The following is a 26,604-nucleotide window of genomic DNA, read 5'->3' as shown; positions in this document are numbered from 1 at the left end:
TGAACAAAATATGCACATCCTAAATATTTACTTGTATATAATAAAGAGGTTGAATTATGTTTTATAAGATGAATAACTTTTACTTTTATTTCTAAATTATTCTCTCTTAATATTTATAGAGAAGAGGGATAAATATCAAGGGAATAAATGTAATTGTCAACTCACTCAATTCTTTCTATATCATATAAAGACCTCAGTCAGGTTTATTGAACAAAAAACACTTATACCTATAAATTGCTAATTGGATATATAATAAAATTGAATTATTAATTTATGTTTTATGTTAAGATATAATAAATTTTATTGCAAAATATTTAATTCAATTATTGTGAAAAGTATTTAAAATTTACTTTCTGCATTAAACTAAAAATTATACAGTTCATAATATAAGAATGCTTCTTATTACATATCTAATATTTTAAACAAATAAAATAAGTTTAATACGAAACTCAGAATAATAATAATAAAAGATTTCTACAAATTTAACATTTCTAGAGCTTAAGATAATGTTACAATCTATTTGAAGAGATGTGTAGTTATAAGCATCAATAGAGCACTATTAGAGCACCAATTTAAAAATTTGAAATTTCAGTTCTCGAATGAAGACATTTAAGTTTTACTAACTGCAGTTCAAACCTTAATACAGCAGCCTAAATAGTATCACTCCTTAGAGCACCAATTAATACTTATGAACAAATCACTCCCTCTAAATATTAAATAGATAAACAGATAATCTTTCATTATCTGAGTTATCAAATGTAAAATTTTGCATTGCAGACATTATCATCATCATAAAAATCGTGAGGCTTTCAAACAATCAGATTCATATTTGTTTGTAAATCTCATTACTATACACAGTTTTCATTGTTTGAAATATTCCAGTTTAGTGCCATAATTCATTTATTACTAATTTCAGAAGCAAACAAACAGCACTGCTAAATTAAAATTTAAATGTATATATAAAACAACATTTATTTAAAAATGATTTTCAACAATTTATCTATGAAACATTTTAATATTAAATTTTATATTATGCAAACAGTTTCTTACTATAATCTATGGATTAAATGGTTGATATATTAAGATATAGACAGGTTGAGATACAGAAATTCCTACACAGTAAAAAGTAAGAGGTTTGACTGGAAGTACGGTATTGTATTAATACAATAACAAGTACAGTACATACCTGTATTGGGTATAAATAAAACATTTTTGAAATACCTTGACAGAAATAATTTGTGAAAAGTCTCTGATACCCTACTTTCTTCAATCAATAAGATGCAAGCCAAATTTGTATTCAGAGAAAAGCTGAATTAATTGCAACTATGTACCGTATTGCAAGTGATGTTTCTCAACTGCAATTTATACTATCAAAATATAATTGCTAAGCATAGAATTTGTATTGACATTTCATTCCATAATTTCAGATATAGGAGTTTTGGGAAAAAATAATTTGAGATAAACATGGAAAATATATTGAATTTAGATTAAAAATTAGAGGAAAAAAATAAATTTTTAGATAAAGAGGATTTCAAGATAAACAAGTATGAGATAGAGAAATTCATTTGTAGTACAGTCATGGTAAGTCAAAATTGCCAGTACCTTAAACTCAATCTATTTTTCCATTTACCCTTCATCCTCTGATAGCTCTGTGATCTTCATTTTTCTTATATTTTGTATGAATACAGATGATTAAGATAAACAAACATCATGGCTCTGTGATGAACACAACACCACTCCATTACAATCATGAGGTTCAAATCCTTTTATTGATATAGTATGTTACCAGCATTCTGATTGGGACACTAGGGATGTGTTGACATTATACTCAAAAGTGCCATAAATTGTATTATGGCCTCTCGTTTCAGGCAGAACAGTGAAGCACCATAAATTGTATACAACTTCATACTCATTATGTAATTATAAAATTGATTGCTGTCTATCAACCAAGCATCTAGCATTGTTCATAATAAAGTCAATTTTCTAGTCAAAAAATGATTTTTCAACTAATATTGAACAAATTTAATGAATAAACTGTATCATTTATTTAAAGACATCTATCAAATACCATTTTTGCAATGAAGACAAAGAACCTTTACTTCATTTATTTTTTGAATGAGTTAATTGAATGAAATTTAGACAAGAGAATAATAATAATAATATTGTGACTTAATCCAGTGACTTAACACTGGAATTGAGAAGGAACACCCAGATTGAGAAGAAACAATTTGTAATCAAATTTCCATAACACTTGGTTTTAAAACTATAATTTGTCAACAAAATTTATATTACTATTGTAATAAATTATGTTAAATTTGAATATTTTAAACCCATATATTCATGCTAGAAAGGAAACAAAAGCTTGTATACAATAAAAATAATAAATAAATTTCTTAGTATCAGCTACAATATGAAGTCATTTTTTTAGAATGGAAAAAATAAAAAAAAATCTACCGTAATATATTAAACTTTCATTTAAAAAATCATTTTAAAAAATATTTATTTTATTATTATTACTTTACCTTCTCAGCAGAACACTTCTAAATTTCGGAACATCTGATGGACTTATAAGATGATGTGATAAATGATTACATAACTTGGCCCCATTATACCGAAAATTTGGCTCATGCACTGACTACAAAAAGAAAATGTTAAATATATTTTTCATATTAATGGAATATATAAATGATAATTTAATTCAAATAAGTACATAAAATAATAAATTCAAACCAAACAATTATAAAGTTAATGAATATATATCACATCACTCGCAAAAAACAGAGTATGTATCTTTGATATTAAAGGAGTGATTATTATAAGAAATACACTATTTAAAATATGATGAAAAATTTTTAATTTCAGATTTTTAGCTACCTTATCATACAATATATTAAAAGCATTCTGTAGTAGAAATATTTGGATAATCAGGCATGGAAGCTTAAAAGCACCATATACAGTCATGCAACAGATTCTTCATTCATAAACAGCTGAAGCTGGTATCCCATCTAGTCCACAAATGTTCAATGAATGACAAATCTGGCAAGGAGGCCAAAGAAGTTAATGGAAACATTCTTGAAAAATCCTAGATGTGTGCAACAAGCATTATTTTGCTGAAAAATGGCTCCCATAAAAAAACAACTTGGTAGTTCAGGATTTCATGAATATAGCCATTGTGCCATTAGTGTCCCTCATAACACTACTAGGGACAACCAACTATCATAACAGTTGGTAGTCCCTAGTAGTGTTATGAGGGGCATTCCCCATCCTTCCCAGATCAAAATGCCAGAAATGGGAGCAGTGTGTCATTCACCAGTAAAGGTGAGATTGAAGCACTGACCAGTGATCTTCATATCAATCAGTCAGTCAACTCTAGTAGTGTAAAGACTACTGTTTTTGAGAGATAGTGAAACAGTACTACTTTAAAAAATCCTGCATCTTCATGGCAGGATTTTGTAAAAAGTAGGGCTGAAAACATACAATTTCTAGCAAAATAATGCATGGCTCAAACAGCTAAGGCTTCCCAGAAATGCCTCTAACATTTCCTTCACTGTCTTCCAGGAATGTTGCCACACTTGTCCTACCCAATCTTCACATTTGTTACCCATCAAGCATTTGTGGGACCAGCTTTGACCATCTACAAATGAGGACTATGGAGTGGCAGTTGTAACATTTGTAGGCAAATATGTCACAGGACAACATGTTGTGCCTGCATGCCTGACCACATTTCCACATGTATCTGGGCATGATGTATTGTTTAGTACAAGGTAATAAATTTTAGGTTGCTTTAAATTATACCATTGTTCCACAGGAAATTCTTCCTTTGCTATGATATTTTAATCTGTTATTACCTTAATACAGTGGTGCATCATATAACGTACTTAATCCGTTCCAGGTGCATGTCCGTTAAGTGAAACGTCCATTATACAAAATGCATTTTCCCATAGAAATACATGTTAAAACATCTAATTCGTTCCGCAGCATAAAATAACCGTACTGTATCATAAAAAAATGAACATGGGGTGCGCTCTTTTATTCCTCCGCGTAACTCTGCGTGAGCGACATCCGTTTTAAAATTCCTGCGGAACGCGTTCCTAAATTCCGCTGGGAGCGCATGCCATCGAACGGCAAAAACGACGTTTGTAGCAGTAGTTTACGGTGGGAAGCAACATGGCATCCTCCATGGCTCAGATAGTTTCATTTTCGGGTCCATTATGTGGTTTTATGAATGAAAATTTAGAAATTGTAAAAGCGCGAGTTAGCGCACGCGGTGATGTAAGTGTCTTTACGAATTATTTTCGAATGGTAGCCAGCATTCTAATTTTTTTCGTGGCTATTTTGAATGCTCTTTCAACAAATAATCCATTTTATGGTTAAATTTTACAATTGGGATCCTTCTTTTGCCTTTAAAAGTTCATATTTTAGAATTATAGGTTCCTCCATCACGATACTATCGATAGTGTGGGCGCTGCCATCTTTCTTTCACCGTCGTTCCTAAATGCCTACAAACAGCAGCGCACTCCTGTAGTAGCGGAGACGCAGAGCGACCGCTATCAAAGAACGCATCCATGGAGCACTCACCAATTATGCCAGAATGTCTGTTGTTTGCAGCCAGTCTGTTGCTCGAGTCATGTAATGGCCAAACAGAAAGTCCGTTGTTTGCAGCGTCCGTTATTCGAGGCGTACGTTATACGAGGCACCACTGTACATTTAAACTAATAAAGCTTCATTTAATTCCAATGTCACCTCTTGGTGCACATTGCTTTCTGTCAATGAGTATGGGAGGGAGTGGACTGACCCGTTGGTCGTGTGGCTGCTAGAAGATCGTGCTCGTGGATTATTCGTGTTATTTGTGGGAAAATTCCTCTTTACAGCGGATTTTTGTGTGAGTCTGCAAACAACTAGTCACCCTGACCCTGTTGACGTCGATTTCGTCTCGATCGGACCGGAATTTTTGGAGATAGGACCACCTGAAGATCCCGAGATTTGGATCGACTTTCCGGACTTCGAGGGATCGGTTTTCCGGACCACAGACAGCGCTGGACCCCCGACGAGGAAGTGAGTATGATTTCAAAATTTGGTGAACTTTGGCCCACTCAATCCGGAGGAAATGCCTATTTTTGATGCGGCAATCGGCGGGCCATCGCGGGCCTAATCATAAGGGATTTTGCATTTTGACGACCCAATCGGCTTCGGGCTCCTTTCAGCAAGTTTCCTGTGGAGTTATGTCAATTTACTGTTGTTAGTTTATAAGTTATCGTAGTTTTAAAATTTTATCATCGACTATTTCTTCCTAGCAACCGAACCGTTATTTTATTTTTTTATTTTATAACGTCTAACGGCCGAGACAGGTCAGCGCCGTCCGCTGTTGGTTAGCTTCCGGGTCATGTTGTTTATCTTTAATAACCGTTTACGGCATTTCACTACGTGCATACCATTGATTCATACAATTTGCTGTTTTTAATTAAAGTATCTAGTATTTTGGTTAGAGTATTTTACTGTTATGACTTCCGAAAAAATTGACGAATTTGTTAGTGCTTCACAAAAGGTGTTAGAGGAGTTGAAAGGTTTCTGTGCCAAAAATAAAAAACTGGGTCCTAACGAATCGGTTAGACAACTAACAAAGCTATTTACTAAGGTCATTGATATGGCTGTTGATACAATGAAAGCTAATTTTCTTCCCATAGCGCTTGAACGTAAATTGACCGCTTTGGCTACTAAAGAGGACATTTTAGAGATCTCTGCTTCTCAAGAGGAGAAGTCCTATGCTGCTATTTCTGAAATAAAAGAACAAGTTAACAAACTTAGCAAAGGGCTTTCTTCTAATCAAGCTATAGAGAATATAGCAACTAAGACTAGTTTTAGTGACATTTTAAAGCGAAACTTGCAATCCCACCAACCTGTGCATAAGCCTCAGGTAGAGACACACACACTGTTAATGTATAACGAAGACAATGATGATGATTCTGCTAAAACCCGGGCGCTCCTTACTGGGAATATCAAACCACATAACCTCGGTATAGCGGTCACGCGTGTTCGGAAGATTGGTAGGGGAGGTGTGGCGATAGATTTGATTGACAAAGGAGACAGGGAATACTTGGAAGGTTTTGTGAACAGGGTCCCGGGGTTAACTTCAAAAGTACCACATAAATGGCGCCCACTCATTAAGATTACGTCTGTCCCGATAGCAATCGAGAAGGATGAGCTCCCCATGGCGATCCTTGAGCAAAACGCTTACTTATCCGACAGTTGTAAAAACCAGATAGAATTTATGAAGGAATTCGTAGTGCGCTTTTCTATAAAGCATAAAGATGCCAATTATTTAACATGGGTTGTTGAAATTTCCCCGAGGCTTAGAACTATACTTTTAAACAAGGGCGCTGTTAACGTAGAATGGACGAGATGTCGTGTTTATGATTTTGTACCCACAAATCAATGTTTTCGGTGCCTTGGGTATGGACATCACGCGAATAGCTGCCCATCAAGCGAACGTGTTTGCAGTCATTGTGGCAGAGACCATCTCTTCAGAAATTGTGATCATAAAGAAGTTCCACCCATATGTGCTAACTGTACAAGAGAGCACAGAGACAGCGTAGATCATAAGGCCGCGACTCCACTAGCCGTAAAAGGGTCGTAAAACCCCTCGCCGTAAAAGCTTTTAATCACGTGACCATGATATTTTACGCCTGAGCAGGTCGTAAAACCAACGTAAAAGCGAGTTGAGCACTGAGGGGTTTTACGGCCCTTTTACAGCTAGTGGAGTTGCGGCCTAACACAATGGACAAGCACTGCCCCATTTATTTAAAGATCGTAACCCAGGCTATGGCTAGAACGGAATACGCAGCTTGAGGTCTCTCTCATGCTTGCGTGTGTTTCTGTTGTTTCTTTGCTGCTCTGTTCTTGGAATTCTGATTTCTGACCCTGTTCGGTTGCGATGGCAGATGCCATACAACACTTACACTGTCTTTCGCGTCGCTCCCAACTTGTGGATGCCTTGTATTTAGACAAACTGTGGGATTCCTGATACTTTGAACTACACGCGAGATTAGTGTGTGGATATCCATGTTATTACTATTGTATATGCGGGCAAACTTTGTCGCGTGAGCTTTTGGACTGTGTCCACTCTCCACTTTATGTTTTCCACTCTGTTGCATCTGTACTCATCCATGTACTTATTGTAAACTACTTCAATTGTACGTTTTCTCCCTGGTTGTGCCTCTGGCAGGTACAGGGAATTGTAAATTATTTTACAGTCAATAAACATGAATGAATGTCAATGAGTATGTATATAACATATTATAAAACATTGATAAAAAATATAAATCAACTTTAATTCCACAGTCTAGCATCTTTAACCAATATTTAAGTAATTTTATGAGAATATAATACTTATCACTATTTATAGAAAATACAGTGTGGTCTTGTTGTACTGTACATGGGAATTAAACATCAGGTATGAAACAAAATTCTGCATAAATTTGTGCTCCATTCCAAATAGTCCCAGATGATTGCCTAGACCTTACACAATCATTTACAATTAACAGAAAAATGTTAAATGAAAGTAAGTGAAATGTTTTAAACATATTTTGTGTTTTTAATATAATAAATTTTAGTCTAATATTTGTGAATATATGGAGCAAAAATGTTATTATACTATATCAAGTACACTACTTGATAAAAAATACATAATACAGTGGTGCCTCGTATAACGTACGCCTCAAATAACAGACTGGCTGCGAACAATGGACTTTTCAGTATAATTGGTGACTGCTCCATGGGTGCATTCTTTAATAGCGGTCGCTCTGCGTCTCCGCTACTACGGGAGTGCGCTGCTGTTTGTAGGCATTTAGGAACGACGGTGAAAGAAAGAAAGATGGCAGCGCCCACACTACACTATCGATAGTATTGTGATGGAAGAATCTATAATTCTAAAATATGAGCTTTTAAAGGCAAAAGAAGGGTCCCAATTGTAAAATTTAACCATAAAATGGATTATTTGTTGAATAAGCATTCATAATAGCCACAAAAAAAATTAGAATGCTGGCTACCATTCGAAAAAAATTTGTAAAGACACTTACACCACTGTGTGCGCTAACTCACAATTTCTAAATTTTCATTCATAAAACCATATAATGAACCCGGAAACGAAACTATCTGATCCATGGAGGATGCCATGTTGGTTTCCACCATACACTACCGCTACAAGCGGCCGTTTTTGCCGTTCGACGGCGCGCACTCACACTGGAATTCAGGAATGCATTCCGCAGGAATTTTTAAACGGATGTCACTTGCGCAGAGTTACGCAGAGGAATAAAAGAATGCACCCCATGTTCAAATTTTTTTAATGATACAGTACGGTTATTTTATGCTGCGGAACGAATTAGATGTTTTAACATGTATTTCTATGGGAAAATGCGTTTCGTATAACGGATGTTTCACTTAACGGACATGCACCTGGAACGGATTAAGTACGTTATATGAGACACCACTGTACATGCAAACCAGGTTATCCACCACTATGAATAGCATGAGAAGTAAATGGAGTGAGAAGCTTCTGACATTCAAAAAACTGTTGACTTAACATTCAGATTCAGTGACGTTCACTAAGAGTGGGTTAATTAACTTAACCCAACCTTTTGACATCCATAAAAAAATATCTATATAAAAATCCATATAAAACAAGACCCTACTATATTACATTCTTTAGTAAGTAACTAAAATAATAATTTAATACAATCAAATATATTTTATTACAATAAAATTCATAAAAAATAAATAAATCAATTTATTAAATACAAAATAATTACTATATTACATTAAAACAGTATAATATATTAATTAAATATTTAAGTTTTTAAAGATAAATGTTTAAAATTGCATCTTGATAATTTACTTATTTCACTTATGTTAAAAATTTACTTATTGATAAATTAAAACAACGTGAAATTGTGCCAAATTACCTCTTCAAAAATAATATTTACAATTGAATGCAAAGTTTCTTCATCAGTTAACCATTGATTAAGAACATTAGTCAAAAATTTTATTTGTCGATCAAATTTTTCTGGACAGAGTGTTACTTGAAATAAAAAATTTTTTAATTCTTGTATTGGATAACTTTCATCTAGAAGATCAAATTCTTCCTGCTGTAAAATAATAATTATTATAAAATTATGGAAAGTGACAATTGAAATAAATTGACACATAATAAAAACACAAAGAATTTAAAAATTAAAATAAATCCTTATGTATTTCATAAATTGTCATAAAATAACTTGAGACAATATAAATTTTTTTCACATTTTTTTTCCTTAGTTACAACAAGGCTAGATACTGTATATTTTGTCACAGAAGTATAAAAAACATCAGCATTTCATCAAGTTCAGATTTGTTTTAGGAAACAAAACCACGAATTCTTTACTAAACTTTTTAGTAAACATCTAAACATTATTTCTTTGAAACAAGAAAATAAGATAAAAATTCTTATAACATGCATTCATCACACTACAATTTGTCATGATAAAAATAAACAATAAGATAAAACTCTTTTAGTAGTAGTAATTGACAAATTCATTTATAATAAGATTTATGAAGTAAGCTACTGATTAGTGAATATATACTCTTTATTAGTGTGTAATCTCATATATTTTATAATCCAAAATAAAGCACTGGGATAAAATCTAATATGTAAAAAATTGTCTGGAGGAAAAGTAATGTTTATAGTATTTAAATTATGTTTTCATCAATTCAAAGTACTTTACCAGTTGAAACTAAACTAAAATTTATCAAGATTTCAGTTGTTTAATTTCATAATGTTGACATAGTAATAAAAATCAATATAGAGAATATAAGAAGATAAAATTCTAAATATATTATTATTAATTTAACTTTTTTAAAAATCTTAATGCTACATTCATAATATTTGAAGTAATTATTATTTGCAAAAACCTTCTACTTTATAATTTTTACTTTATTTTTTCTCAGCTGTCATTTTATGAGTTAAACTATTTTGTAAAATTAAAGTTTTTTTTCCCCTTCCAAATTTATTTATTTTTATAATACTACCTTGAAAAAAATTATTGGAAAAATATAGTAACTAAATATTAATTTCCAATATTTTGGAAAATGATACAATTTATTTTAAATTAATGAATCAAATTAATTAAGGAACCAATCACCTTTCTACTGACTATTGTTTTCTATATTATATTATAAAAATATTTTATACACAACAGTTTACCTAGAACATGAATCCATTAATAGTTGGATGGATTATCCAACTATTAATATAGAAATTACAATGTTCTTGTTTAATTATTATGCTGAACTATATTGATAAATATAAATTAGATTAGTTTTATATTTTAGTTTTAAAAGACTAATACAAAATACTATATCTATTTAAATAACTGATAACATATCAATAACTAAAAATCTCTTGTCTTGAACATGGCTTCCTGAATTTGTGGAAGATGTTTCGTTGTTTCATACTGTTATTTGGGCATTGTCTGAATTTGAAAATAATTTATGATCATCTCTTACTTAGCTTATTCTAAAGGGTTATGATGATAGATATATATGGTGCTGGTATTAGCTAGTGATTAACTGGCTAAAAAATTCCTCCAACTAGTTAATAAAATAATAAATAATTTGAGTTTATACTATTTTTTTAAAAGCCAATCATAAAGCAGATTAGTATTATAGTATGAGTATTATTTTGTTTTAATTTTGTGTTTAATTAATTTAAGGTTCATTAAGAAAGTTGCAATAGCAGCCACTAACTTTGTAGATTGACCACTAAAATTTTTTCTTAGGAAACTTAAACTACCTTAAAATATAATCTAACTTAAAACAAAGTCTTTAAATAATTCTTTGATAGAGAGAGTTCTTTGATTATAATGATAGAGGGAGAATTGTTGAAAAATACCTATCAGCTTTCAAGATACAAGTTCAAATAAAAGTATCTAATAATAGAAAATAGATAGGAGTTAAAGGTAAGGCATATGCATATATACTTGTGGAAATCTATGAAAAAATTGTTATGCCAGATAAATACAGTGTGTGAGTGTGTAAAGCATTTTTATGTTCTCTAGATGCTTTTGGTGAGTTTAGAACAAAGAAACAGCTATTTGATGAAATATGAATTTGCTAAGTTAAAATCAACAGGATAACCCACACCCACTTTTATATACAAAACCTAGAGATCATGTAATAAATTATAATAGTTGTTTATTCTTTTTTCAGTGACCAAAACATAGTTAATCATTAATACTTGTGTTTTTGAATGTTTACTTCAAAATAAGTATATTTAGCAGTGGCATATGGTGACATTTGATGATGAGGAAGCTGTGCCAGCCCTGGATAGAATTATTGGAAGTGTTATAAGATATTTTGGTGTGTAGCATCCATGAGCTAAACTGTGTGAGGTTGGTGCTCTGTAAAGCCCATGTGCAAATGCGTATAATCTGTCTGCTTTACACGATTCAAATATTTTCGCCATGGAAGCTATCCCGTATTCGACAATACGGCACTTCCATTGGAAATATGAATATATGAATTTATATTCGAATATACAATAGCAATCTTATCATTGTTTTTCACATGTAGTATAGAAATTTGTAATAAGATATATAATGCGGTTATAATAAAATATTAATTTTAATTAATTCAAACATTAAAATATGAAAATTATCACACAATATGTATTTATATTTTAGAAAATATAAGGGAAGCGGCACTTCCACAGCTTCCATGGACAGCATGTCACTGATATTTAGATATTATAATTTTTCTGTGCATGTGTTTTTAACTGACCTGTATTTGATGCAGTATTAAAATTGAATAATTATGAATATTAAAATCTAGATGTAACTTCCACTACATAAAATTTTGATACATTTTCATTAGTTTTATATCATAGCATACAAAGAAATAGACAATACACTATTTCCCGTTTAAGAAATAATTTGATTGATTTATAGTACATTTTTCCAAACTACATCTATTAAATCAAATATATTTTTCAAACTTCAGAGTCTTCTACTTAATATATAAGAGGGACTTTAACTTATGAAAAGAGATATCTGATAAAGAAATTATTTTATAAAAATAACACATTAATTTAAAAAAGGATAAAATAAGTAAAACTATTTTTCAATATTTAACTATTTCTTAAAAGAAAATTTAGAAAATTAAATAACCTGACATACTGAAAAGTTTAAGGTGTTTTACTAACTCATTTATTAAATTAGTATAATGTTCTTAACCTTTTTGTTTGGATGGATGGCCGAGCAGCCAAGATAGCAGCCTACAGTTCTGGGGGATCTGGGTTTGAATCTGGACAGATTCATAAATCCCCAGGAGTTTTGCAAGGAATGATCCATCCGGATATGTCAAACCCTTTCCCTCACCATCCAGCTACCCCACTGTGGGCCTGGCCGAACCCATAATGGGCTCTCTCTTAGTGCCCTCAGGGCAGAAAATTAAAAAATAAATAAATAAAAAACAAACCCCTTTTCACAAACTCCATTGTGGATTAATGTTTTTAAATACATAAAATAAAATTACAAAAGAAACCAGTTATATAAAATTATATTTATGAAATAAAAAATATATTGTAATATATGTGCTTCTTTCTTAGTATAATAAACAATTTCACACAATAACACAAAATTAATATGTTGATTTTTTACCCTTCCAAACCCACAGACTCCTGGTTAAGAACACTGCATTAGTATGATTATTAGATTATTACTTGAGTTGTTTTTAGTGTGTCAAATTAAATTTGCATAGGAAAATTATATTAGATATTTTACTTCATAAATATTAAAATTTAAGTAAATCTATTTGAATTTTTTATAGATCTTATAAATAATTATATATATATACATATATATATAAAAAAAATACATCATCAAAAACAAAAAAAATGTTAGAAAAATTGGTTTAAATAATTTTAGTATATAAAGAAGATATTTCATAATAAATTTAGAAACAGAAAAATGATAGAATTTTTACCTCGACTTGGGGATCTCTATAGTTTAAACGAGGTACAAATTCTTCAGCATATGGAGAAAGGGTAACCTAGTGTAGTAATATACTTTTTAATTTATCTATTACATTTGTATATTATTAGTTCTAAAAAAAATTCATATATCTTAGCCTAGTTCACAAACTTCTCCATATCTCCAAAATGCCTACTGTACAAGAAGCATCAAAAACTGGTTTTTGAAGTATAGCATTTGTGGCAATGAATTTTTACCTCTGTAAAATCAAATGCACCAGAAACACAAGGTTTGTGACTATACAGATGTGTTACACCAGTTTGATTATGCTAGTACAATAATCTCAAATATGTGGAATTTGGAGATATGAGATATTTATGAACTGGACCAATGATATTACACTATTAATTATTCAGTTGAACAGATATTTAGATCAAATATATTTCTATATACAATTAGAAATATAAAGTCCAATTATAAACAAAATTACATACACATGAAACATGAACACAGACATGCATTAAACCTATAATGTTGAAAAAAATGTCTGTTATAAGTCACTATGTATACTAGTATTAAATTTTGCCTACATAGACAACATAAAAAGTTTCAATAATAGTAATAAAATTTTTATTCTGCACTATTTAAAAACACAACAATAGCAGAAAAGTTTATATTGTTGAAACAAGCATTTAGTGACAAGTGTACTTCATAAGCATCAACATTTCATTGGCATAAAATATTTAATGAAAATAGAAATGAACAATGCTCGAAATATCTTTCCTCTTCATGCAATAAAAACCATCACCATCAACACTATGGTAATATGAAAACTCATGAATACAGCAGACTCCCATACAGCACGGGGCATATATTCTGCATAATAGGAAATCACGTTATATGAGATTGCATAAATTTGTCTGATAATGCATAAATTTAAATTTGTCTCTGAGTTCCAGCACTGACTGTATATTGCTAATGAAATGTGTATTAGTTTCAAGTATGATTTTATTTTGCAATGTTAATTAACTTGTTTTAAAGATGGTGTCTTTTAATAAAAGAATAAACAAAATAGAATATAGGTAACTAAATTTTAAAAAATATTATATACAGTTGTTATAATTTATAAGGAGGATTTGCTGTTTTAGCCAAGCATACTAAAATGAAAAAATACCTGAGAAGTGGAGAAAAAACATATACCTTGTTTTCTTCTCCAGATGGCAAAATTAGAAATTTTGTATGAGCACTAGTCACAATTTTTTGTCATGTTATACGAATTCACGTTACAGGGGAGTGCATTATATGGGAGTTCACTGTATATAAACCTACTTTCACAACATTAACCAATGTTGATTCAATTTTTTTGCATGAAATGGAAGGATAATGCACTGTAAATGCTCATTTTTCCATAATTCTTTGTTTTCATATTTGAATCACTGACAAGTGATTAAAATATTTTGTGATAAGTGTACTTCATAGACATCAATATATTAAGAATTTAAACATTTTTGGTGTTGCTTTGTTTTAAACAGCAACAATTTCATTGCACATCATTGATCAAAAATACTTTCTACTGTGTTTGGAGGCAAAACTTAACACTAGATACACATATCTCACAATCCATGTTAAATAGATGTGATAAAGTTGGAACTTTTATGCTCAGTTGATTGTCATTAAAACAAAGAACATAGCCAAGATAACTGGACAGAAAACCTTTACAAATTTCAAAATGTTATTTTTAGTTTCTGTTCCATCCACATATCACAATATAACAAAGTTTATATAAAAAAGTTCTGGACCAACGAGAGACATGTTCAAAATGCATATCCCCAAGAATCAATAAAACCCTGTATATCCATCTTAATTATGCGTTCTTGTACAATTCATTCTCTCAAGCAATTGTATGCTTACTTATAATACAACAAAAACAAAAGGCAATCAAGTATAAATGAATACTACAGACAACCAAGATCCAGTGAACACCATGAAGATGGAGAAAAAACTAAGCAGACTTATTAAATACCAGATATCTGTGACAACTTTATTAGAAGAGATAGATCTCCTAACATATCTTTACTAAAAACTATAACCTTATCCATGAAAAAGTTTATTAAGTGAATTAATGAAACAAATAAGTAAAAAAGGTAGTTAATTTTTTAAAAAGTAATTAAGCAGAAAATAATAAATAAATAAAGTTTGCTCAGTAGAAAGTTCTAAAACTGGAACAGTTCCACGAGTGTTCTTCCATTCAATTAATTTTTTTTTTGGGAAATGTCAGCATGACAGCCTATCATCAAATAAAGAGCCAGCCAACAGAAATCTGCTTTGTGACAATATAATAATAAAAGGTAATATGTACTTATTTTTTCAGTTGAATATTCTCAAAATTATATTATGCAAAGTTTCAACATCTTGCAAATGTAAATTTGAAAATAAAATTTCAACTTTATTAGTTTTTATATTAATAAAAAATTCTTAAATTTAAATTTAAATCAAGTTGTTAGTAAATTCTAAGGCAAGAGAGAATAGAATCATCTTTTCAATCTTCCAAAGTACTATATTATAACTGAAATACTTACATTTATTATATGCTTAATATACTCACTGAATACTCATTTTAAAATATTGACAGAGAGATTTATTATCTTTAATTCAAAATCTATGAACTTTGTTCACAGTAAAACTTATTTATAAAGTTGTCTAGTTTTTTTTTATATACAAAGTATATAAAGTAGAAAGCTTTAAGCAAAAACATTTTACTTCAAATAGTACAAAATACTTAAAAATACACATTCTATTCTAATAGAATAAATTCAAATATTGAGTAAAGAGAAAAAAATATTTATTTTTAACTTAAGATGAATTATAAATAAATAAAGAATAACAATAACACACATGCAAACATGTGCACACACAACTGCATATATAAAAAGACATATTTGAGAGATAATTCCAGTAGGAACTTGATTATCCAAAATGGTTTAAAAAATAATTAACACATAGAGACTAAACTTTACATGTAACTAGAATCACTACATCTGCTAATTGTAGTAAACATAATATTATATATAATATTACATTTTTGGATGTAGATATTGCAATCAAAATGAAAGTAATTTCTCTCTACCACACTTACATCACTCCCCACACAAGCATACCACTTTTACAAAATTGATGTAGTATCATTGTACCCTTCAGTACTGCAATTTGAGGCCATAATGCTATCAAACACCATGCTTATTAGGAAAAAGCCTCTCAGTGCCTCAAGCACTAGATTTGTGTAAGGCACTGTTATTTATTACTGAAAATACTTACTTTCATTTTGGAGGAAATATCTACAGCCAGAAACACAACATACCGATGGGCTCACCTCTCTCTGCTACAATATTATGTTAGATCTTAAGTAAATTAATTTACTTTCAAATACAATAATTACATTACAGCATTTATTGTTCATCAAATTTAAACACGCAATTCTTGATGTACTTAAAAACACAAGAACAAACAAGTTTCTGGATAATCTTAACTTGATGGGAACCCTGGGTCCAATCAAGTTTAGATAATTATTATATACTGTACACTGGAAACTTGATTAAGGTTTGGAATTTTGGGTGAAGCACCCATTTCATAAAATGATGGTATATGATGAATTGATACTAGAAATACTATGACAAAATATGAATATTCTGTGCAAGTGGGCGGAGGAGGGGAAAAGACTCAATTTCACCCAAACCACACTCCTGCACTCAGTTTATTACTTTGCATCCAAACTACACCCATTTTGTAATATTTTAAGTATTTTAAAGTTTAAAACATAAGTAGAGTGATAACAATAATTTTGCTGAATTAAGAGATTCAACACTGCCATGGTAATTATGCAGATTTGTCCGTCCCCAACCAATCACAGTACAATGTAATTTCTCACTTTTCAAGTAGAGGGAGAGTCCATTTATGCATGCTGAACATTCTGGAAGAAATCACTTGAGTTTGTTATCCTGGAAGCTAGTAATTTATTCAGGACGAATTTCATCTAAAATGGGAAAAGTCTCTGCATGTAAGTTACCACAAAATTTAATAATTGAGGAATATGAACAAATGAAAACATTGTAAAACATAAGATATGCAAAATGACTGTGGATAAAAAATATCTGTCTATGAAAATTGATTGTCACATCAAGAACCCAAAGCACATGTTAATATGATAAACAAAGTTTGACTGAAAACAATAAGAAACTAATACAAAAGACTAATGTAAAAAAATAAATGAACATTTAACATGGCATTCGAAGGACTCTGGCTGTGGAAACTTTCATTGGTCCCATCATGAAGCTAAAAGGAAAGGAAACAATGGAATTGTTTGGCTTTTTTTTAAACATTTTCTGCCCTGTGGGAACTAAGAGGGCCTCTTTTAGCAAGCCCGTTATGGGTTCTGCTAGGCCCACAATGGGGTGGCTGGACTGTGAGTGACGGGGCCTGGGAATGGGTCAAAAAATCCCCAGGAAAAATTCCTGGGGATTTTTGGACCCATCCCCAGAGCAGTAGGCTGCCACCTTGACCGCTTGGCCATCCGGCTGTCATAGAGGAGTTGTTTGACTAGACGTGGAAGGAGGTAATTCTCACACAACGAGAAACAACAACACACTGAGCAGGAAAACGCATAAATTACCCTTTGTTTTCGCAAAATTAGCAGTGAGGTCACATGGGCATGCCCAACAAAATCCGAGGCAACCGATGAAAACCGAGAAAAATTTTTTGCGAAAAAAAGCGACAAAAACCAAAACAAACGATAACTGAAAGTCGACAAAAACCAAGGTATTACTGTATCACAAAAATACATAACTTACCTTCAAAAAAATAGAATTTTCTGTAAAATATAAAATGTATTTAGAAATGCTTTTGGTTTACATATAAAAGTATTAAGAGCTGTAAGATATATTTTAAAATATTTTGCAAAAAAAAAAAAAATTAATAATTCTGCATTAAAAGCTAATGATTTCAGAAACTTCTAAAAACTGTTTTAGAATGCACCAGTTACACATTTTTTTTTGTAATGCATTTCACCTTGCATAAGTTCTATTATTCTACACATTTATGTCATGACACATTTGGATTAAGCTTCTAGAACACTAATATTCTATAATATGTACAGTACCATTGTATGTGTAGCAGAAAAAAATATCTTTTAAATTGAAAAACACTGTGGTAAAGTATAAAAATTATAATAAAATTTAAATCTGAGCAGATAAACTTTAATAAAGTAAATTTCTTCACATAAGTATATATTTTTATATAATCTATAAACAAGTTTTTCCTAGTTTTTGATAAAATCATGGCCAAAGGCATGTCAGAAAGCAAAGATCATGCTGCAGAGAGAAAATAGTGACAGCAGTAGACAAGAAAAAGGAAATCTACTCAACTTAAGATTTCCCTCATTAGTATCATATGAAAATTGGAAACTGACTTTATAGAACATGAAGAAACATATCCCTGTTTGGTATAAAATACTGTAAAGTTTTTTACACAAAGTTGTAATGTATTTTCTGAAATTAAGACCAAAAAAAATCTAGTATTATTAAAAAAAAAACATTAAAAATTGGTGTTTTCTTTATAACTAAAACCACGAAACCACCTGAAAGAAAATTCAAAAACTTGAAATCTGAACAGTTATTGAATATTTTAATTTTTCCACACAAATGAAATTATCTGAAAACTAATAGTTCATTGAAGAACATTTTTATTTAATGTCAAAATTTAAAAAAAAAAAATCTGGAACAATCATCTCTTCCTTAAATTCAACAAATTTTTATACCTTATTTTAACAATTTTCCTTTGTCTAATTTTAGTGACTAATTTAAATAATTCTTATTCAGGACATTTGCTATAATTTAAATAATTCATATTCAGGACATTATATATATATATTATATATATACACACACACACACAAACATATATAAAGATAGGGAGTATATATTTACTCATAGGATTTACATGTTATTCTTTTTCAGAAATCAAATTTTTTTCTGTTAATTACTGGTAAAAAAAAAAGTGTGATCACATAATAAAAGTTAAGAATTTTTTCTGACTTTTGTGACAAGTATACTCTCTTTTATTACCATTCTCTTTAATACATATAAAAACACAATAAAAAATATTAATTTTTATTGACAAGAAAAAACTGATTTTTGGTGTTTTCATATTTTTTCCTTAGTAAGAAAAATCTATCCCTTTTCTTTTCTTTCAAGTTACACTATAACAACAAAGTGAATTTCAAATTTACTTTAAGTTATTTATAGCTTATATCAAATAATATAAATCAGAAAAGATACATCAGTATACACTAACTTATGTTGAATTTATTGCTAAATTAATATTTATATAAAATATTATATGCAAGTGTTTTTCCACGTAAGTTTTTTTATATGAATTTTTTTTGAAGATTCATTATTTAAAATCTTTATATTCAGGACAGTATTTCTATTTTTATCCTTTCTAAATTTATTCAATAAAATTGCCTTTGTCACCAAAAAACAAAATTGTATCCATTTTAGTGAAAAAACTACTTCTGTTAGGAGTTACATGACTATAGAATTATAAATAGCAACAATCTTCAATAGAGTAAATCTGTATAATGCTATATTATGTAATAAATTCATTGAAAATGTATTGTGACTATTTCAATGATTTATTAAATTTTTTGTTTGAAATAATCATAATTAAATCTAACTATTATTATTAATTTTTACATATTTATATAAATAAAATAACTCTGGATTTTAGTTTCAAATATAATCTAATCTATTAATCTGTCAATTTTTAGAATTATTTAATACTTATTTATGTAAGTTATATAAATACACAAAAAAAATTATATATAAAATGTAAAGAATTTTACCTCATTTGATTTAGGAGGTTGAGATCTTGGTATAAATTCTTTAGCATATGGTGATAATGTAGAATTTAATGAATTTTCACTGCTCACATTTTTTGATATGAAAGTACTAATAGAATTCTGATTTAAAGATGATAATTGAGATGTTGATCCATCTAATTCTGTATATAAACAATAAAAAATATTCACTTAAACTAGTATTGATAATATAAATTATAAATATAATTTAAAATTTCAAACATTTATGATTTAAAAGTATATATATACGTAAATGGTAAAGAAAATTTTATGTCTGTCTATCTTCAATTATAAAACATTAAACAATTCTACATTTAAAAAAAATTTAGGTTCATTTAAAATGATAAATAACTACAGTATATTAAGGACTTTATATCCTAAAAAGTTTAATTTATTAATTAAAAGAAATCTGATAGTGATAAATATTGCAGTTCTCATAATAAATAAATATAAAAAATTTTTGTTTAATTCAATACAAGATGACATCATAATTGCCTATCTTTAGTCCAAATTATATAATATCTATGTAATTAATTTTTAGCAAAGTTCTAGTTAGTCCTGTAGTTAATCCAACTTCCAACTCCATTATTCGACTATTAGTAATTCAGGCTTGGTTTTTCTATATATAGCAATGATAAAGTTTTGAAAATCTAAAATATAAACATTCAGAAAAAAAGCTTAACAAATTTAAGAAAAGATAATAAAAAATTGCATGATAATAAATGTATAATATATTATGAATATATACAGAGATTGAGCAAATACACCAACAACTGCTGTAAATGATCGGGCTAAATTTTGAATAAATGATTATAGATTAGAAATAAATTTGGCACTAGAGTTAGGCATTAGGCACCATCTCTTATTAAAATTAAAAATTGTAATATTTAATTCATTAATTTAGATTAAACTGGAAGAAAAGAATCAGCTCCAAAGCAGGACTCAAACCCGCAACTCCCGCTTACCGTGCAGACGCATCGCCAATTACGCTACCGGACCTTCACTCCGATCTCCTCTTTGAGCATATATAAGTCTAAGATATAACCATCAACAGTTATTACGGCACCAACTGGGGACACATCAGCGCCACGGCCAGAAACACCCACTCAAGGCACTCAGTTGGCATTGCAACCCCGGCAAGGTATATATATATATGTTACAGCTAAAGCTCGAAAGCCATTAATGTGTACATTACCTAGCCAATCTCCAGATTAACTAAACCAAAAGAGCGTTCATGCACCACTCCAAATTCGAAGACACCTTGTCTGAATTACAGCACATCCAGAACATAGCCATCTGACATGGGTGGCTATGTTCTGGATGGTCGGGTTCTGGGTATGGATTACATACATTATTTCACAAGTAAATCCTAGTGACAACACTAATACACACACTCATAACTCAAATAACACTCTGTCTCTAGCTGTTGTTGAATATAACCATCACCTCAACTCTACAGAGAAATTGTCCCATATACAAACAAAAAGATTGCATACAAGAGACCTAGTACTATATATGACCTCCTGTGCAATTGCAAGGACAAAATGGACTAAAAATTGGCTCCAGGTGTATACTCTGTTCCTCTATGGAACGACAGGTTTCAAAGAGAGCTTGTGTATATTGGTTCCACGAAACACTCTCTCGACAAGTGTCTACATGAATACAAACATGACATCGATCACAACAAAAACACCACTATCCTATCCACTTATGCCTCGACCCTGGGCATAAGAGACGACCTTCACAATTCTGAAATGATCAGACTCTTGCACCACATGGAACACATCCAATCTCTAAAAACTCTTGAAATATATAAAGCCAGTGTAAAGGATTGCTTTTAACAGAGTAGGGACAAAAGTGACATGACCTTGCAAATTGGTCCCACCTGGAGTTGTATTCGTAAACAGGTGGAGAAACAAAAGGAGCACTGTCTTTGTTTATTGGACTTGCGTGAGGTCGGGCAATGTGTTTGCCACATTTAGCTTGCTGGAAAAAAATGTAAACAAGTGACGGACATTATGGTGAGCTTGTTTCATTGGGAGAACAGCCGTTTTGGAAAGCTTCCGATGAAAGGAAGAATCGTGGTTGGTCAGAAGCTGTCGTCCAAAACCTCTTTAAATAGTAAGACGAGTGAGAGAAAAAGAGAGAGGGGCGAGAGACCGAATACATGGTAGTTTCTGACACTTTGGAAGCCTGCGGGATGTAGAGAGAGTGTTCTCCTCTTAGAAATTCCTCCGGGAAGGATTAGTGTAGAGATAGGACGGCCATGCAGTTGAGCCAACTCCCCAAGTGACTAGGCCTCTCCAAAGTTGTGTAGTTCTGGATAACTAATCTGTTATGTAAGACACCACCTGCTGTTATCTTGTAAATACTATGTTTTCAAACTTGTATATTCTACCTATTGTAAATAAACTGTAAATAGTGTATAATTTGAGTGTGGAGGTGTGCTTTCCTATGAACCAACCTAACAACATTCTCGAGTCGTAAGAACCAACTTGAGACGGATTATCGTAAAGATCTTCACTGACACTGTAGTCAACTGGAGCAGCTTGGTACATATTCACAGCCAGATTACATACTAACTGCATCAATTCCAAGGATGCTATTAATATATCTTAAGCTTGGAAGTTCTGTTACAAAAGGAGAAGACAACCCCCACAGACAATTTAACATAAACTTCCATCCCTTTATTTATGTATATAATAATTATATTCTTTCATTTGTGCTATGCATGCTGCATATGTTAGCAACATGTATGCATCCATGGTAACACAGGTGCACGACAGTTTTATATGCAAGATTGGAAAGGTTCTAAGTTTTTAAATTGTAGCACATAACTGTTCTTAGAATCTCAGTATTTGTAAACCTGATGAAGACTGAATATTAAGGTCGAAAATGTTTGTTAGTTCAATTAAACTGGATCAATTTTACTGGATAGTCAAAGGTTTTAGTGAGTCATTTGTATATTTCCAGTATCCTTACAAGAAGATTCAAATACCTTTTCTCAAGGTATTTAAATGTTAGATAACAATTTAGTTAAAATAATAAAAAAACAGTAAAATAAACTTTTAATCATCAATAAAATTCTATGAAATCCATTAAGTTCACAAATATATTAGAATGAATTAGAACAAAAAGAAAACAGATCATTGTGTTAAATTATAATATTCATATATAGGAATCATACTGTATAAGAAAAAGTCAAAACTATCTACAAGTTTCCAGAAAAGATTCATGTATTTTCCCCGTACTGTAGCACCATCATTGCACCACCATTAAGATATGCATTTCTGTTGTTCTTGCAGTAACTATACAATTGAGAATATAGTTGATTTTGAAATGACTAACAGAAATTCATTCATTACAACCAGTTTGTTAGTAATTGATTATAATTTAAAATATAAAACTCTTAAGAGTATTTTCAATCATTTTTATTCAAGTTTAAATTTTTTCTAACAAAGAAAAAATGGATGATTTTCTAATTTATTTTTAGATGGACATTTAGTACTATAAAATCGTGGAATAATAACACAAGAAAATGGCCACCTTTGGAATATCCAGCTATATTTGAATGTCTTATTAAAAGTAAAGCCTATGATTACCAAGTAGTACTTAATTATAGGAGTCTTGAAAAATAATTATAAGTAGGTGAAATTTTACTTGACAAATTGTCATAAAGCATTTGTGTCCTTAAGATAAATGTAGAGCCATCACAAATCCTATCCGCAAGTAATCATTCTGTTTGCTATCATTAGACATACAGGTCCAAAGTTATTTATCTAGCTGGATGTACATGCATGGCTGGTTACACATTCTCTTCTTAAATTTTCATCACAGAAATAAATGTAACTGGAACAGTTGAATACTGGACAATCTTGATGCATCATGCTTCTGTGTGTATCATAAACAGCTTTAAACCACTTATAAAGAACACACTGGCTATTATGGTAGCCAACAACTGAATAATATCTGCCTGAACTGGTTTTATAAGACATGTTGCCAATGATAAACTAAAAATTGCAAGCTTTCACTAACAACTAGCAGTAACTTAATGGCTGCCAAGACATACACCCTAATGTGGCAGAATTCAAAAACATGTTCTGGTAACTTGTGAATACAAAAGAAGCTTAAATACTATCTATGACACAGATCATCAGAGTAGACATTATTGCAAACAAAAAATTGTCAAAATTTTAGATATTTATTCTCAATAGCTATTGTCAAATGATACAATAGTGAGTTAGTGATTGTACAACCCCTAGCAAAGATGAAATTGTTTTAATGTGAAGATGTTTTTGTAGTTTTTTAAAGCATGTAGCAAATAAACAAGTATTAATCCAAAATACTTTTTTTAATAATAGTCAAACCTTTTGATTATTTTAAATATGATTAATTTATGTTATTTCAATTATTTAAAACATATAAATTTTTTAAATTTTACATATAGGAAAAAATTTTGGAATAAGTCAACTTAAATAATTTAAATCTGGAATGTTTACTCATTAAATTTATGGATATGTTGTTGATAAAAAAAATTTTTAACAGTTCAAATCCTGTGACAAGATGCATTGTCGTTTTGGAAAGTGCCACCACCACCACCAAACATATTTTCAATAGATGGAATAAGGTTCTCCAAAATGTCAACATATATCTAGGCATGTAATAATGAGCAGCTCACCTAGTCCTTTATCTGACATGATAAAATTCCAAATAATAACTGAGGTAGGAAATTTTGTCATTTTCTTTAGACAGTCATCCTTACAAGCTTCATTAGAACAGTGTCAGATGAAAATTCTAATATCTTCATCACAACCATGCAAATTTGCAACTTATCTCTGAATATCACTTTCATCCAGTCATCTACAGTCCACAGTTACTTTTCTTTGGACCAGTGTAACTTTGTTTTCTTATGTTTCAGTGTCAATGATGGTTTTTGTTTTGTTTTAGTATATAAAAACCCTATTTCTTTCAAAATGATTTCTCACTGTTCTCTCACACTTGCTTCTTTCCATTTCCTATTTTCAAGACATATCACTTTTAGTTTCCTACCCTGACACTTATGTCTTCTGTCGTTGGCAAATGTTTCCTTTTATGATACTACCAGTTTGTTTATATTTGCAGATGACTGTGAACAACCCACATCTTTTGCAACAGTCCTTGTTGAATTGCCTTCTTTAAAGAATTTACAATATTTCTATTGCTTTTATGGCTAATTCCCTTCTAGATACCATGATTTTGTTAAATACTTTAATTTTCTGTTAACGTAAGTAGCTAGAAGCAAGTATTCACTTATATTCAAACTTACTATTTGCATATTGAACAATATAGCAAGCAATGCTTTAAAATACGTTAAATGTAAGGTGATTCCATACATTTTTCCCTCTATATGATATTAAATACATAAATATTTTTAACTTGTATAATGTTATGCTGACTGTTTATAAATTATTCTTAATATAGGCAAAATGTCCGACTATTATTAGAAAATTATTTTATGTCAATTGATAGTTTTATTTCTTTGCTACATGTTTAAATTACTGTAAAAACATCCTCATGATGAAGTAATTCCATAAATTTTTTACAGGAATTGTAAGGTCCCTATAATAAAAAATTTATCAGCAAAGATCCATTTTCATTGCAGAAAAAAAATATAAATTTTACTGGTTGTTAAGTGGACCTGAAATTTCTATGACAGAGATAAGTTCATAAGATTTTTATCACAATTCTTGATTTAATTCAAGCACACTATGGTAATGTAGTAGTCCCTTGCTATATCATGCTTTTTGGGAAACAAACCAAATGAGTGATTTAACCAATGTATCTAATCACCTGTTTTGTCTATTTTCAATCTTCATGCTGACTTGCATTTTTGTGGGCTGTATTTCACAGAATATGCTTCCTGTCTAAATCAGATGTGCTATGGTGAAGCACCATCTTAAGGTAGAAATGTGAAAAATGTAGTTAATTACACCTATGTAAGTAAATGTGTTTGTAACATAGAAAAAATAATTTTATTTCTTAAAACTGTCACTTTTGAGGATAATTTTTTTGTAGAAAATCCATTAGAGCAGGGAAAAATTAAAATAAACAGGCCATTTTCATAATGTTACTCAACATATTCAAAAATATACAGCTTTTGGTAAATATATTCCACAAATGCACATACCGTAAATATATCTAGCTAACAAATTCTAGTACAAGTTATCCAAAGGAAAGTTAAATCATCTACATTATATCTCCTTTGATCATTTTTAAATTAAAATAAAGCATACATTTTTATAAAATTAAAATTTAATTATATGTTTAAAATAAAAATATTAATGCAAAATTTTAAAAAAAATCTCTTTAATGTTTATTGCAAAAAAAGAAAGTACATGCAAGATTTGCTGTCATCAACATAGGATGTAAGGGAACTGATAAAAAATTCAACATAAATGTATTAACTCAAATGGCTGTATATTATTTTTGCAGCTTAATGACCAATGGAAAATGATTAATAAGGAAGAATATAAACATAATAATATCTATAATGTTTTCTATCAGTATATCTGATCAATGAAGAGTGCATTGCCCAGAAATGCATGAGTATGCTGTTCTCCAGATGGCATTATCAGACACAGTAACAGACATTTTTGTTTATTAAAATAAAATAGAAAAGTTTTTATAATTAATGAAGACAGACAAATAAAAGTAAAG

The 26,604-nt window shown here is 30.3% G+C and overlaps 1 protein-coding gene across 2 annotated transcripts in view; it reads right to left on the bottom strand.

Moving 5' to 3' along the window:
- Nucleotides 1-26,604, bottom strand: part of Paip1 (Poly(A) binding protein interacting protein 1) — a 53,625-nt gene that overhangs the window by 17,599 nt on the left and 9,422 nt on the right. Inside the window, exons 2-5 of one of the 2 annotated variants that reach the window (XM_067279312.1) lie at nucleotides 19,894-20,051; nucleotides 13,012-13,077; nucleotides 8,958-9,140; nucleotides 2,523-2,635 (exon numbers count right to left, since the gene is read on the bottom strand). In XM_067279312.1, the coding sequence (XP_067135413.1) occupies nucleotides 2,523-2,635; nucleotides 8,958-9,140; nucleotides 13,012-13,077; nucleotides 19,894-20,051 (520 nt within the window). The remainder of the gene's footprint in view (nucleotides 1-2,522; nucleotides 2,636-8,957; nucleotides 9,141-13,011; nucleotides 13,078-19,893; nucleotides 20,052-26,604) is intronic. The other variant, XM_067279313.1, reaches the window with a different exon arrangement.

This window comes from Centruroides vittatus, unplaced genomic scaffold (genome assembly GCF_030686945.1).
Source record: "Centruroides vittatus isolate TY-2023 unplaced genomic scaffold, ASM3068694v2 contig_863, whole genome shotgun sequence".
Taxonomy (NCBI): domain Eukaryota; kingdom Metazoa; phylum Arthropoda; class Arachnida; order Scorpiones; family Buthidae; genus Centruroides; species Centruroides vittatus.
Note: the sequence above shows the minus strand (reverse complement) of the source record. Positions and strands in the feature narration are given on the sequence as shown.